This window comes from Megalopta genalis, chromosome 2 (genome assembly GCF_051020955.1).
Source record: "Megalopta genalis isolate 19385.01 chromosome 2, iyMegGena1_principal, whole genome shotgun sequence".
NCBI lineage: Eukaryota > Metazoa > Arthropoda > Insecta > Hymenoptera > Halictidae > Megalopta > Megalopta genalis.
Genome location: NC_135014.1, coordinates 26,087,130 through 26,102,798, shown reverse-complemented (window position 1 = coordinate 26,102,798; position 15,669 = coordinate 26,087,130). Strand labels below are relative to the sequence as shown.

The 15,669-nt window shown below is 56.7% G+C and overlaps 1 protein-coding gene across 3 annotated transcripts in view; it reads right to left on the bottom strand.

Annotated features, from left to right (window-relative positions):
* The window catches only part of ush (Zinc finger protein ush), a 175,186-nt gene that overhangs the window by 27,166 nt on the left and 132,351 nt on the right, over positions 1-15,669 (bottom strand). Inside the window, exon 1 of one of the 3 annotated variants that reach the window (XM_033486914.2) lies at positions 15,550-15,580. The exons of the other annotated variants lie outside the window; for them this stretch is intronic. Coding sequence (XP_033342805.2) covers positions 15,550-15,565 — 16 coding nt within the window. The 5' untranslated portion in view covers positions 15,566-15,580. Of the gene's footprint in view, positions 1-15,549; positions 15,581-15,669 lie in introns of those variants that run through there. 3 annotated transcript variants of the gene reach the window in all.

Sequence of the window (15,669 nt, the reverse complement as noted above, 5' to 3'; positions counted from 1 at the left end):
CGGTAGGGATGAATGGGGCGGGCTTTACCGGGTGATTAGAAAGTATGCAGAAACGTTTGTTTCTTCTCCGATGGATGCCGTGACCGGGGAATGCGGCCATGCGACCGGGGCAAATAAAAGGCCGGTCGGCCGCCGGGGCTGTTTTTCTTCGACGGGGTTGAATATTAAATACGCGATGGAATCGCGGGACCATTTTGGCCGCGTTCATCGGCCGCCCTTTTCTTCCGCACGATCACGGAAATCTGCTCGAATTTATCGAGATTTATGGCCGCTCCGGGAACACGGTTGAAAACCAGGGAGAAGCCGGGGTGGTCCGCTGGAAAGTGATCTGTGCGGCGGCAGGTTTCGCGATTGATACGAGCATGCCGTGTCGCGTTTGATAACGAGATGCATTATCGTCGGCTTAAATGCAGAAATTCTCGCGCTCGCGAGTCGCCGCGCAAAAATTTCTAGATCGCCGTGTAGAACCGCGAAATACTCGTGACTCGAGATTCGTCGATCTCGCCGATCGCACGAGAAATCTCGAATTCGATTCGCGATTCTTTCCAGCGTAGGACTTTCTAGCGTGTGGACCGCGAGGCGGATACTTTCGCGAGAAATAATCGATCGAATACATCGCGCGGAGAACGCGTTGCTCCGACTGAAAATCTTGCGAAATTTCCATAAATCCGATCTTGTTGGTTTTGCACAAGGAGAACGTACACGTTCCGAATGCGATCGGTTTCAGCCTTTCGGTACGTTCGGCGTCGAAGCTGCGCGGAAAGCATTTTGGCGAACCGAACGATTCGTGCGGCACGAAGCGGTGCGAAGGGACGCGGACCGAAGAGAAGCGAAGCTCGGCCAGCCGAACGAGATTGTAAGAATCATTAGAGCATTCTAGCGGGGCAAAATCCGCTTGGCCGATAAGCCCCGCAGCCTAACCCGAGACGGATTAAAAAGGCTCCGGTTAGCAGGCGGTTAGTGGCAGGCGACTCGAGGAAGACGGTCCAGGGAGATTCCTGTTCTTCTCCGGCTGACGTCCGGTCGGACGTGACGCGGTCGCGTCACGTGTGTACAGCGACCCTTTGAAGGGAATGTGTGGATGCCGATCGCAGGATCGGTGTCGACCAGCCAACGATTAGCGCGAGAAACGGGTCCGCGACGTGCGAATCGGCCGGCTCACGGTGGTGCGCGCCTTCTCGACCGATGTCTCGGCGAACTCGACGATAAATCCAGCGCAGGGAAAACGTCTCGTTAGTCGCCGAGATCCACGGGGAGGAGAGAAAGAGCGAGCGCCGGAGAGAGAAAGAGAGAGAGGGAGAGAGAGAGAGAGAGAGAGAGAGAGAGAGAGAGAGAGAGAGAGAAGCGGAGGGAAAGAGAGAGGACGAGCGAGATCTTTCGGAGATCGAGCTCGATCCGCGCCGAGGTCATCTAAGAACCTCGTAGCCGGTCGGCCTCTTTTTGCCCGTTTTATCGTGTCCCGATTGGTCTTGTTCGGCCGTAGGCAGAGATCGGTTGCCCGTTTTGCTCGACGCGCATTGTTCGACGTCATTATACTCGCCGAGTAATTGATCCGCGATCGTTCGGCGGCCCTCGCGATTTTTATTTTCGCGAAACAGGCGGCCGCGACGGCCCTTTCCAAAGAGTTCCCAGTTCGGTTACGTTTATCGACGAAATTTTTTACGGTTAAACGACCAAATCGTTCGTTCGTTAACGAACAACTTCGACGCGAGAAACAAACAACGACGCGTTAAGAAACGATTAGAGGATGCCGAAACGCGTTCGCGTTCGAAGGAATCCTCGTTTCGTTCTCGAACGTTCAGGCTCGAAAAAAAATAGTTTCCAGCAATTTGCAGGGCGGGGAGATCGACTCGGTCGTTCGCAGTCGATTTTCCCGAGGTTCCGTGCGAACGGCGATCAATTTCGCGGCCCGGCCTCGGAATCGTCGAAATGATAGTCACCGTGTAGATTACACGTTGCCGCAGAACAAACAGACTCCGGAGGCTCAATTTCGAAGGGGCCCGAGGAAGACACGCGATGCATCGACCAGACGAGCCGCTAATTTAATATCTCCCTCGTCCTTTATTTTCGCGCGGCTAATGGCAGCAAATTTACTCGCCGGGCGCCGACACGTTATCGAGGCTCGGCCGGCCGGCCGGCCGTGTCCGTGAACGCGTGGAGAGAGAGAAAACGGTGAAAAGGGCCTCTCGCTCGATTCGCCTTTCTCTCTGTCGAGGATCGAGACCGTCTCGAGACGGAGACGGAGACCGTCACCCTGGTTTCACGCGCGAGTCGAGGAAATCCGCGACTCGCGGAACGATTCGCCGCTCCTCTCGCGACTCCTGCGTCGCGGCGTCGCCCAAAGAACGTACAGTAATGTCTCCCTAATTGACGCTCGGATTGTCCACAGAAATGGACAATTTTGGAAAATGAGATACGATTGTTCGAGCCTTGTGGCTCGTTTTTTATGGCTATCGATTGTCAACAACTATCAAAACGAGTTGCAAGGCTCGAACAATCGTATCTCGTCTTCCCAGACTGTCCATTTTTCTGCGCAATCTGAGCGTCGATAAGGGAGACATTCTTCGACGAGCAACGCGAGTTTTTTTTTTCTCCCCGTTAGGGACGCGAGATTCTTTTTCTGTTCGTCGAGTTCGAGTTTCCGTGGACCGTAGACAATTCGGACAATTCGAGGATTCGATAACGTTTGATTTAGCGGGACGGTTCGTAGCTCGCCGCGCGATAATGACTCTAAAACGGTCACTTTTTCCGTTGGCTCGGTGTTCTCCGGTACGAGTCGGCCGCTCGTACGGCGCAGCTTCTGCCTCGAAGATGATGCTCGGTCTCGGTCTCGGTCTCGATCCCTCGGCCGACCGTTCGCGCGAGCATTGTTTGGAAATACGCGGCCGATCAGCGGCTGATCAGCCGCGATATACGAGCGGTTTCGCCGTCCCTCCCCGCCGGCGCCGATTTTTGCTCGTTCGTCGTCCCTTTTACGTTTGCGTGGCTCGATCTCCGGCCGGATCGTATCCGTAACGCGTGCACACGCCTCGTCTTGTACGCAATTTGTTCCCTTCGACGGTGAAACGCCGCGTCGGCCGCGGCCGTGCGGGTTCTTTTTTTCAGCTGGTCTTGGGAATCGCGATGGAATCGCCGGCGTAACACAAATACCGGCCCCGCTCGGAAATTTCTTCGGGTGCTTTATCCCCCGGCTCGCCTTCGATAGCGGATCCGAGCCGTGGTCGTCGCGCCGCGCCGCATCGGTGTAACGATGCCTGCGGCCTGCGACCTGCGATCGACGGATCGCGCTCTACCAACGGCAGGCACAACCATTTTTCGCCTTTCGATTCGGAGATGCGGCTTCTTCGATAATAGGACTGTCGTTGATTCGCCTTGCCATTTATCCGATCGTTTAAACACGGGATTCGGATAACGAAGCCTCCGCCGTGCGCGGATAGCTCGAATTTGAAGCAACGGAAAGTACGTAAAAATCGAAGATTATCTATGAGAATGTACAAGATCAAGGTAGAGGAACGTTAGGGACTACTGTAGCGGATCAATTCGGGTCGTTGAGAAATATTTCGCGAACCGATCGAAAGCGGACGATCGGCCAACGATCGAGCGTACGGAACCGTTGCTCGCGAGCGAGCGTAAAGCAAAGTATCATCCGCGGCAGCAGGCTGTTCCAGGCCATTTGTCCAGTAATTTTTGAGTCCCGCTCGAGGGCCAATAAAATTGCCGGAGGACGCAGCAATTTCTCACGGTGTCCCGGCCACCCCGTAACTCGTCGGGAAGCCGCTCTCGGCGATCGCGGTCGCGCTCGCGCCGCAAGCGATTGCGATCTACGGCGATGCCACGACGCCGCGGCGCGCCGCGACGCAATGCGAGGCGACGCGACGTTTCCCTATTTCGATCGCGTCGAGAGATGCTGGCCCGGAGGATGCAAAGCGCGTGCTCGCGTCGGGTAATAACTCGTCGATAACTAATGGCCGGGGAATGCGAGGAAAGACCGAGCGGCCGGAGCAGGAGAAAAAACCGACACGGGCACGGGGGAAACGCGGGGCCCGCCGATGCGACGGGGGGCTCCTCCGCCAAACATGGCAAGTTGCCTCCATCCTGATCTCACGGGGCCCCGGCCCCGGCCCCGGCCCCGGCCCCGGGGCCGCGAGCAACGCGAAACCGTCCGGGCCCCGGACCCCGGGCCCCGGGGACCGAGCTCTCTTCCTTTCACCGCGGGAAGCGCGACAGATGCAGCGACTCTGATATACAAGCGCGATGCTGCGGGATGCTACGGGATGTGACGCGACGCACCGCTTCTCTGCTCGATTCGGCTCGGGAGGACGGAACGCGTCGACCCGAATAGTGGCGAACCCGATGGTTTTTCACGTTTGTTTATGGAAATGCGACCACAGGCCTCTCTTTCTACCGTCTACGATGGGGTCGATCGTTTTTCGGGGACTGGCATCGTTCGTGTCCCAGGGATAGATCAACGGGATCGCGATTATTTACGCTAAGATTGTCCACAAAAATGGACAATTTGGGAAGAGGAGATACGATTATTCGAGTCTTGCTTGTTGTCAATGGATAACCATAAAGAACGAGCCACAATGTTCGAACAATCGTATCTCCTCTCCCTAAATTGTCCATTTCTGTGGACAAACCGAGCGTCGATTAGAGAGACATTACTGTACCGTGCCCGGACAGCGAAACAGCGATTTCCACAGACGGCCGTGGCTTCTGGATGCGTTTGGATCGTCGGATCCGCGCGTATTCGTGGGAATAGATCTTGGCTCGATGCGCGAACGGTGGCCGGCAACGTTTTCGGTCTTCTTTCGCGATTGAAAAGCGTGTTCGAAAAATGCTTCGATAATCGTTGCGCGACGCGTTCGGGACATCGGATCGAAATTGGCGGGTCGAAAGAGGAGCAGGATTAGGGCACTGCGCGAGGACACGTTCCTCCAGGTGGTGCACGGATAATTGGCGGATCGAGTCTGGTTGTCCGCCATGCACGGTGCACGGAGCGAGAGGAAGAAGAAAGGCGAGAAGCGCGGGTCGAAGGAGAAGAGGGAACAGGATCGACAAGGATCTTCCGATCCTGGCGACCGTTCGAAGGCCTCCTCTGACCAGGCTGATCTATGAATGGGACCAGACATCGGAGGAGGTCGACGGTGCCGATTGGTCGGGACCGGTACCACTCTGGTACCACATCGACCAATCGTTCCTTGGTCTCTCTCCTCTCCCTGGGTTTCCTTCGTATCGAGATGCGGTCGGCCACCTCCTCTTCTTCCGTCTCCCTTTTCTTCCTTTTCATCCTTTTCTTCGTCTCCTCGCCCTTCCGCCCTCTCCCCTACCTCCCACCGCCCACCGCTCCTCGCCTTTTCTTTCCTCGCCCTTTCCTTCTCTTTTTTTTTTCTCAGCCGAGGCTCCCTTCTCCGAGTCGCCCGACTCCTCCGAGACCGTTCGGTGCTCCGTTTCGAGAGCGCGGCGATGATCGTCGATGGAACGATTAGGGGTTGACGCGGAGTACGAGCGCGCTTTTTGAATAAATAAAGTGGGCAAGCGCCGAACGAGGCCGATCGTTCGGCTCGATCGCGCAGCCGAGGCCTTCCTCGACAAGGATTGCGCAATTCTTGGACAAGGGTTACAATTACGCCTTCTCGGCGACTCTAGTTCCTTCGATCGGTGCTACGGACGCGAGCAGCTCCGGGACGGTGTTTAAACCGGGCCCAAAAGGTACTCTTCCGTGCAGAAAATTGCGTATAGACGTACCATGGAACGCTTTCCATAATAATTCGGAAGCTACGAGACCGCAATTACCGCTGCCTTTCTCGTCGAAGATTACCTTAATTAATACCTGACGCCGGGCGACAGCAATTTCACGGCTTAAAAAATAATTCTGTCACGGAGGAAGCAGCGTGCAACAAAACGGCGTGTACGTGTAATGCTTGACACGTCGCGGAGGCATCAATTACGAGCGACTATCCTGTCCAACGCGATCGCAATTATCGGCCCGCTCTGCATAAAGAGGCAACAATTTTACGGGCCGAAAGAAATAGCACTTTCGGAAACGCTTGCTCGCGTACGCGTTCGTTCGCTTCGCCCCTCGGTGATCGCAATTACCGCGCGGAGAATATTTCGTAATCCGTGAGAAGGCAAAAAGTGGCTCTCTCGCGCGGAGAAAATTCCCCGTCCTTTGAAACAGTTTGTATAATTCATCGCGCGGCGCGACGGTTGACACCGCGCGAAGGCGATCCTCGCGGAGAAAATTCCGCGTAGCCTGAAAAACACCCGGCATCTTTTCAAAGATCGTAGGCGCCCATTAATCGTGGCTGTCCCGCTCGAAGCGGTCTCGATAATCGTCGACCACCGCGACGCGCCAATTTCGCGCCACCCAAAAGGCCGTTTATTCGCGGAGAAAACGGCGGATGCTCCGAGAGGCGGCCTATCCGCGATTGGCGGGCCCCGGATCGATCGATCGGTCCCGTTCGGTCCAATTACGCGGCGTCGAACATCGATCTCCCGGTGCCTAAAAAGTCGCTCTCGCGCGGAGAAAACGCCACACCCCCCGGGTCGGGGAAACAACCTGTGCGCGACTCGCACGAGTCGCGAGACGTCGATCGCGAATCTCCGCGATCTCAATTATCCTCGACCGGTAATTGTGATATCGGAAGACGGCAATTTCGCGGTGGATCTCTGCGGCAAAAAAGCTGGTCTCTCGCGGGGGAAAGCGTTCCGCGCACGGTGGCCGAATCGCCGGTAAAACGTGAAACGATGGGAGGCGCGAGTTGCAGGGAGCCGGTGCAGGTGCAGTTAGAGTCGGTCCACCATAAATCTCGACTCGGCCTCACTACCGTATTACTCTCGGTCCCGAGTCCCGGGTTCCCTGAATGCTCTTCTAATAACACACCGGTGGGTTGGCAGCTCTTCGCTCCGGGGGGTGGTCGGCGCTCGACTCGAGTCGACTCGACCGGATTCGAGTCGAGTCGAGTCGAGTCGAGAGTCCGGACGAGACGAGGCGAGTCGAGGCGGTGCGAGCCGCTTGATTACAGGATATGCCACAGATGACGTGATATTAACGTAATGAATACCGATCGGTGCTCGTCGCGCGCGAGCTCCCTCCGTGCCGGTCCCGGTCCCGGCTTCGATCCCGGTCCCGGCGACGGCGCACGCGATGAAAGATGAAAGATGCGAGATGAAACACGACGCCGCGCCGGTCTTTAACTCGGCCGGCTACGAATTTATTAGCGGCGGATTGTCACGCCCGATCGGTGATTACGCAATCGTTTCGCCGGCCGGAACGACGCGAAAGAAAAGGGCGCCGGTCTCCGGCCGGGGTGCCGGTAATGGGAGCTAATTGAACGTCCCCGCGGAAACTCGGGGATTCCTCGACTCGAGCCGACGAACGCTTTCGAGAATTTTGCCGGAGTTAATTGGCCTTGGCACCCGATACCGGTAATATCGTGCCCCGCGTTATTTACGGCGGCAAGATGCTGGTGTTGCCACGGCGATTCCCCGAACGGACCGGGCTTCGCGCGAGCCACTTTTTAAACGGCCGCTTCGAGACCGTGGCAAGCGTAAAGTGTAAAGGAACGAGGCTCGCGCTCGCGCGATCGCGAGCGTGCACGGATCGTAATTTTTGCGCGTTGCATGCCGCGCGATCCTCGCCCGATAACTTCGATAAACTAGGCGGATTTTAATGCGGCTGATTGCGGCCGCAATCAGTGCGTATTCGTGGGGCAACCCTCAAACGAGCCGATCACGTGCCGCCGCAGAAAAGGGCTATTTGCAGTCGCTCGAGTCACCCCGATCCGCGAGATAGTCCTCTTTATTCTTTGGTCTAGATTCTGCAGCCTAATTTCGGTGCTCGATTTTCGGGGTGGCCGTTCGGTTCGCGGACAATATAACCTCGACCGATTCGAGCCTACAGTTTCCGGCGAAGAAGGTTCGTCGGAGGTGGCAGAAATTTTCGAAAAATTTCGACAACGACGCGCGCGAAGGGCTCTCTGGGACTGTGCCGCAACCGAGTATTAACCGGAACCGCCGCGGCCAAGAGCGTTCTTTGGCCGACCGCGCGTAAAGACGGCTTCCGGCCGGCCGGCCGGGCCAGGCCGGGCCGGGCGAAAAGTGCCGTTTAACCGGCGCGGCCCGCCCCGACCGCGATATTCAATTACGGATTTGCATACGCGCATGCATCTCCATTAAACGGGGCCCCGGCGCGCCGATCGCCGCTCCACCACTCCCCTCGAAGCTCGCCTCCGTAAATTTACTCTCGCCTCGGCCAATAAACCAACCGGGCCCGATCCCGAAACAAAACGTTCGGAACGCGCGAGACGATCGAGCCGCGAATAAATTATATCCCCGTGGATCGAACGAATTAATAATCACCGGGGAAAAAAGCACGGTTCCTGGAAGAGATCCGGCCGCGGAATACGAGTTCGTTGCCGAACTCGTTCCTTTTTCTTTTTTCTTCCGGGATGATTACAACCCGGCGATATTCGCGGCGGTGAGGATGAGAGGGGCCTGTCATCGACACGTTCGGGCTCGTGGAAGCACGGGCATTAATTGCACGGCCGGGGCAGGATCGTGCACGGAATTCGCGTGAAAACGTGATGGATCGTCGGGCGTCGCGCGTCGCGCCGCGTCGTCCTGCTGGAAGTCGTCGCGACGTCGCGTCGTGACCGAGACGCGAGCCGTCCGTGGAATATAATGAGCCGGACGGCTTCGGCGATCCCTATCCGATCCTGCTTCCTTCTCCTACTCCTGCTTCGACCGTTGGCTAGATCGCACGATTGCTTTTTGCTCGGCCTGTGACTTTTTTCCTGGCGAAACCTGGACGATCGTCCCGATTTTCGTCACAGTGTAACATAGAACGGTCGAACGCGAGATCGACCGTGCGAGATCGAACTCGAAAATGCGCGAAAAGGTAAACGTTGCGTATGCGTGTTATTCTACGAATCGGTCAAGAATTGATCCGACATCGGGACGAATTTCAAGCGACCGTTTCTCGGAGACTCGCGTTTCCTCGACCAGTTCGGATAACCGAGACGCCATCGGCGCCTTTCCAGCAGTCGCCGTTCGAAGGAAGCGTAAATTGGAAAATGAGAAAATTGGATGGACAGCTACCCGACTCTGCGATACAGGACAGGACTGCCGGAGCAGCATGAAGAAGCTCGATGCGCGATCGCATCGGGGTCATCGAGAACACCCTGCGCGCTGCCGCGAACAAAAATCGAGCGGACAACGAGCGCGCGATCCGGATCGAACCGAAAGTTTGCTCGCCGACTTCGGCCGATCGGAAGACGTTCGACCGTTATAAGAGGAGCTCGGCGGAGGAAAACGGTGCTCGAAAAAGGACCGAGGATCGAGGGTGGAACGAGGGGGGAGGAAGGGAGTATGTGGAAGGGCAACGGTTATCGGGATCGGGGATCGCCGTAATCTCGTGACAAAGAGTTTCATTGGAACGGAACGTAGCGGGGACGAGGCTTAAATTAATTTGGGACTGGCGACCGAGGCCTGTCCGGTTCCACGCGGCACGCGGGCCAGGTACAACTTAATTGGACGCAGAAACTGGTCTCTTCGGTGGGCCGGCGAGTTGGCGAGCCGGCGGGTTCGAGGGCTCGAGGGCTCGAGGGGCAGGAACGAACGATCCCCGGGCATGCGCCTCGGAAGAAGAGAATTTTAATTGGCGGCAATTTGTCGAGACTCGAGGGTGGAATCCCCCGGGGTTCGGCCGACTACTTAGCTTCGGCCGAATGACCACTTTGTACACCGTCGCGTCGGAGGAGTCGTTTCGAAGGGTTCCACCGATGGAACTCGTCTCGTCTCGGCCGCGACGGGCCTCCAACGGCTACCGATGCCCGCCGTTTTTATCGGGATATCGCGTCGCGGTTCTCTCCGCGCGCACGTAACCAGTTGGCGAGCCGACGGACTTCTTCGATATCGTCGTCCGATCCGCGAAAATTACTCCCGCGAAACGGTGCTGCAGACATACTCGGGGCGGCTACGCGAAATCGTCGCGGCCGGTTGTAACAAGAGTTATCCGGCGGATCGATGTCCCGGGAGTTATCCAACAATTAGCACATTTGCATCGTCGGATATCGAAGGTCCGTGCTCGGTGAACAAGGAGCCCCTACCGTTTTATCTCCTATCTCGGCGATATAAACTTGGGCCAAGTATAATTCTAGCTTACGTTTGACCGACATTCCCGGGAAATTTAACACCGATTAACCCGTGTCCGACCGAAACTTTGCGGCTTTGGTCGTGAAAGGCTTTGCCCCGTCGGAACGCGGGCCAGCAGCCTCGATCTACCGGACTCGAAAATGGATTTAGAAACTCGAACGGAACCTTCGAAGATAAGTCCGCCGTAAAATACCGGACCCGAAGGATCGTGGGAATCCGTATCGCCGCTTAACAAACATTTGGCGCGACGCGACCGACGAGACGAGGCTCGGGATCCCGACCAGAAGCGACGATCGAGCGTCTCGATCTTCTCGGTAACGGCGGACCCGCGACCCAGTTAGCATCGAGGGTCCGCTCGGGAATCGTCGGACGCTGATTCTTCGCCGAAGTCGGGACTCTGCTCGGGTTGATCGGGGTTCTCGGGGTTCTCGGGGTTCTGCTGCAGCGAGCGGGGTTGGGAAGGGGTGCTCGCAACCGTAGGGGCGGCTCGACAGCCGAAGCTATGCGGATCGGGCTTATCTCGAACTCGCAGACGCGTCGCAATCGATATATCTCGCGGAGGCCCTCCTCGATGGGTGACTACACCACCACCCCCTGGGAGAGGCCGCGCGTAGAACGCCCACGGTTTCTCATCTCGCTCTTTGCTCGCGCGAGTGCGAGCGAGAACGTCTTCCGGTGATGTGTGCGCGGACGCAGACACGGTCGTCCTACTCGCTGCAGAAAAGATCAATTTTAGATTCGCAGCGATTTATAACTTCCTCTAATATGGCACCGATATCATCTCTCCTAGCCTCTCTCTCTCTCTCTCTCGCTCTCTCTCTCGCTCCCTTCGACGAGCAGACCCAGCAGCTCGTGGATCTTCGAGGACCGCTTTCCGCGCGAGCGATCCGCGCCGCTCCGATCCCCCCCGCGGATTATTTGTTTCCATATTCCGGAGGCGTTAGGCTGAGCGCCGCGCCGAGCCGCGCCGAGCCGCGCCGAGCCGCGCCGGCGGATTCACCGGCTGAAAATGGCTTTCATTCGCCGGATTGCCCACCCCCGCGGCGCGATTCCTTCGACCGGAATCCTTGGACCAGCTGACTGCGGAAATAGATCCCGGAATCGAATATAGCCTGGAACCGGGGATGGAGCCGTCGCACGGATTTGGATCTTAAACCCGCGACTATTCGCACCCTCTTCGATCCGGCGCCCTCCCCCCTCGGTCCTCTTCTGCGAAAATTGATTGCGACGCCAACGAAAGTCGATCCGGAGAACATTAGGTCCGGCGTCGTCCATTGTCTCGCGATTCTTACCCCGAAATTGTTGGCTGTCCTCGGTCCTCGCACGCCGGCCGAATGTAATTTCCTGGGGACATCGAGTCCGATGGTTTTAAATTGCGCGAGCTACCTCGAAATCGAAAGTCCGATAAGCATCCCCTATTATGCGCTTCCAGAAAGAGAGTCCTTCGTCGTCGTTCCGTTCGCATCCCCCGTCGACTCTCGTCTATCCCGCGCCGAACAATTCAGGAACTCCGCGCCTACGCGCTCGTCCATCCGCTTATCCAGGAATTCGCGAACGCGGGCCCCTCGCAAAAATTCGACGAGCATCTCCTCGAACAGCCGGAACCGAGAAGCAAAGTCCAGCGTCCACTCGTCGACGCGTTTATCCCGTAACTCCCTTGGCCGCGTATCAAGGCCTAATTGGAGATCGCCGTGGCGAGGGTAGGCGCTCGCTCGCGCGGGTGCTTCGCGCCGAAAGGCCCCGAGTGCCCGGAGACAGTGGCATTAGCATAAGGGAGGCTGATTTATAATTATAGTCGCGGCAACTTCGGGATGCCGGGCACGCAACTATCGTCCGCTCCTTCGGATCGCTTTGCACCACCGTGGCTGATTAACATATCTACGGCCGGACACCGAGCGCCGGATAAGTTCAACACGTTCGAGCCACGGACTTTATTCCGTGGCCTGGGCTGGTGCGACGCGACGTTTCGCTGCACGTGGGTGTGCACAGAGGCTTGATCCAGCCAAGAGAGAGACAGAGAGAGAGAGAGAGAGAGAGAGAGAGAGAGAGAGAGATGAAGAGAGAGGGAGTCCTTTGTCGAGGACTCTCGATCCTGCGCGTCCGGTTTGCAGTGACTCGTGACTCGGCCAGGAGGATACACGGTGCTGGTAACTGGATCGCGGGTGGACGATCGCTATTGGTAATCGGAGACGCCCGCAGCCTCTCCGTGCCCGATAACGCCGCGATTCCTTCGCGCGGTGCTAGATAAGCGACGCCGAAATGACAGGAAAGTCGAGCACCGACGAGTCCCAGCACCTCCTCCGGCTTCTCGATCCGTATCGCGACACGGTATCGTCTCCTGCAACCTCCCGGAGATTCCAGATCGCTATCCGAGCGCGCCGGAGACCGGGTTAATGAATTTTTAAGCGGTCGTAAACGAGTGCGCGATCCTTGCGTTCGAGGTGACGACGCTAAGTGCCGGATAACGTTGGCCGTGCTGCGAGATCTCTTCGCGATCTCGTCGCGATCTCCTCGCGAAGTTGACTGGTCCTTTTAATAGAGCACGGTCGTTATTCGTCGATTTTTGGATACGCCTAATGGCCGATGCCGGTCGGAATTCCGGTTCGGTAGTCGGACTTCGGAATCGAGAAGAGCGAAGCGGCGATTTCGCATCCGCCAACTGAAATAGCGCGCTTCTCTGAACGGGAAGAGGGAAGACGATAAGAAGGGAGATCGAAGCAGTCGTGCAATTAAGCAAAATATAAAACCCGTAATCTTAACGATAAAACGTTGTCGTCCGTTTACATTGAAGCTTTTGCTTGGTAAGAAACGCGTCGAACACCTCGAGATATCGCGCTCTCGACGACATCCAATCCTCGAGCCGACTCTCGAATGCGCCTAGTCGATTAACGTCTGCCCGAAGGATTCTTATACTTCGTCAAACGGAAATTAACGTTATCGCGCGGCGAAATAAGCTTGCTAAATAATCGTTGGCACAGTCGAATACGAAATCGAAGGAGATATCGGTAGGTCGGAACGGAACGAGCTCGGCGATCGCGAAAGAAAAACGAGAGCGGGAGCGGGGGCGGGCGGGAGCGCCGCGAGATCGATCGAAAATCGCTGCCAAGAGGCGTTTCGCTTCGAACGGCTTGTTAGCTCCCACCCCCGAGGGACGTCGGCCGGGAGATTTGGACGCGCGGGGGTGGTATTTAGATATTCTAATGGCCGCCCGATAACAAGACGCCGCGGCGCGCGAGATAAAGACGACGCTCCCGTCGAGGACGCGACGCTGCGCGACGCTGATAACGCGGGGTGCACCCGCCCGTTGTTTACGTATACTGTGTACCGTATACGACGATACCGCATGCACGTGTTACGCTTGTGTGCGCCTCCACAGGCGAGACGGCGCGCGCGGCACGCGTGTACCAGCGTGTACATGTTCGGCGTCGAAGCGCCCCGAAGCGCCCCGGAGCGCCTCGCAGCGCGCGCGCGACCGCGATTATTGGTGCAGCGAATATTAATGAAATGATTATGGCCGCGCCACGGTCGCCGAAAAAGCCGTCCCGAGCACGCCGACGTCCCGAGACGCTTAATCGACTTCCGGCGGCGTCTTTATCTTCGCCGCGGCTGCCGTAACTGCCGCAGCTTCGCGGAAATTGAAAAGATCGCGTTTTAATCCCGCCGGCGAGTTACCGGGCGCGAACCGATAACCTGAAATTACATATCTGGCACGGCCGTTTTATCTCGAACAATATTTGTTCGCCTCCTGTCGACGCGAGACGACAAATTTGTTTGTCGGAGAAATCCTCGGATAGCGGTCTAATAGATTCGTAATCGACCTCCGACGGCCTGCCAATAAAAAATGGCTGGCGAGGTTATTTTCGCGTTCCCGCGGATCGACGCTCGAAATTGTAGCTTTCGATCAGAATCTCGGCAATTTTTCGATGCCGTAGACTTCGCTTCTCCCGGCTGCTTCGTCCGACGATCGAAGCGCGAGTTCGCCCCCGATTTTTTAACGCTTCAGCCGTTCTCCCCTCGCCGCGTCTAGGTTCAAAGGCCGACCACCGGAATCGCACCTCGAACGGGGGAAAAAAATGTGGAGCGCTCCGTGGCAGATAGATAACTGTTGCATTCGGCTGCGAGGGCGGCGGGCGCGGGGAAGATCCGAGATCCTCCCAGCCCGTTTTCATATTCGTATTTTCGTCTACGGCGACGTTCGCTTATCCTGGTGGTTATCGGGCCGAGGCAGCTCCTTGTCACCGCGGCCCGCAACTCCTTTTCAATCACGCACGCATCCCCCTTTTCCTTCTCCCGGAGTCGGGTAGCTTCTCGCCGGAGGATGCGGGAAAAATATGTTTGCCCGATCGGGGCGGCATCGGCACCGCGTCGAACTCTATTCCGATGCTTATCGCGCCCGATATCTCTCTCCGGAAATATATATTCATTTTTCGGTGGAAAGGCTCCGCCACCTATCCATGAATAAATCAAATTATATCGGGTCCGCCCCCTTCGTGGAATACGTATTTCGACCGCGAGACTCGCGACGGTCCGCGCTTTTTCTTCAACGCGGTTACGGAGAACGTTCTTCGCAGAACCGAAAGCGCGCTGTCGGAATCATCGAAATATCCTTCGACTTTTTTCATTCGGCACGTTCGAATATTTACCGGACCGGAAAAGTTGCTTCGACGGTTGCCGAAGCGAGCACTCTTTTATCGATCTTTTCGATTTATTTCGAAGGATCTTCCGAAATCGCGAACAACCGAGACGTTCTCTCGACGAAGCACGATTTTCTCGCGGAGCGTTGTTTAAACGCGCGTTTTTTTAACGTTCTTCCAACGTTCCTCTCGAGACCCGGTGGGGTCGAATCGATCTCTCGATAGAAATTCATCCGTCTCGACGTAGAACCTAAATTTCCAGGATCCGTCGCAGGAGATCTCGCGCGAACGGAGAACGACGACGGGAACGGGGTCGGGGGAATGGACGAAAGAGTGGATCCGTATCCGAGAGGGTGCGGACGGGGAGGATTCCGCTCGGGCAGGAAAGAGCGGTAAAGCGGACGACGGGGGTTGCAAAGGTAATCTCTGCACCGTGTTGCCTTGGAAGGGTTAAGTTGTAGAACCACGGCTGGTCGCCGATGATAAGGACAGCCCGAATCGCTCTCGCAGAGCCGCAGAATCCGCAGGACTTCTCAGCCTGCCGTACCGATTACCCCCGAGGATCGTCGCGACGTCGACGTCGACGTAGACGACGACGACGACGACGACGCCTCGCGTCGCCCGACCTACCCTCGCCGAGCTCGCGCGAGCTTCGGAAAGTCTCCGGTAAAATCCGGCGAAATTGCGTCGCGATATAGCAACTAGGCGACTATTCGCTCGAGTATCTCGGCTACTCTGTATCTGAAATCTACGATACCTTCCCTGCTGGTCATTTAGATACACGAGAAATCGTTCATCCGGATATTCGTTTTCCACTCGCGACGATATTCCGAATTCGGCCAACTTACCTGCAACAAATACAGAAATTACATTCGTT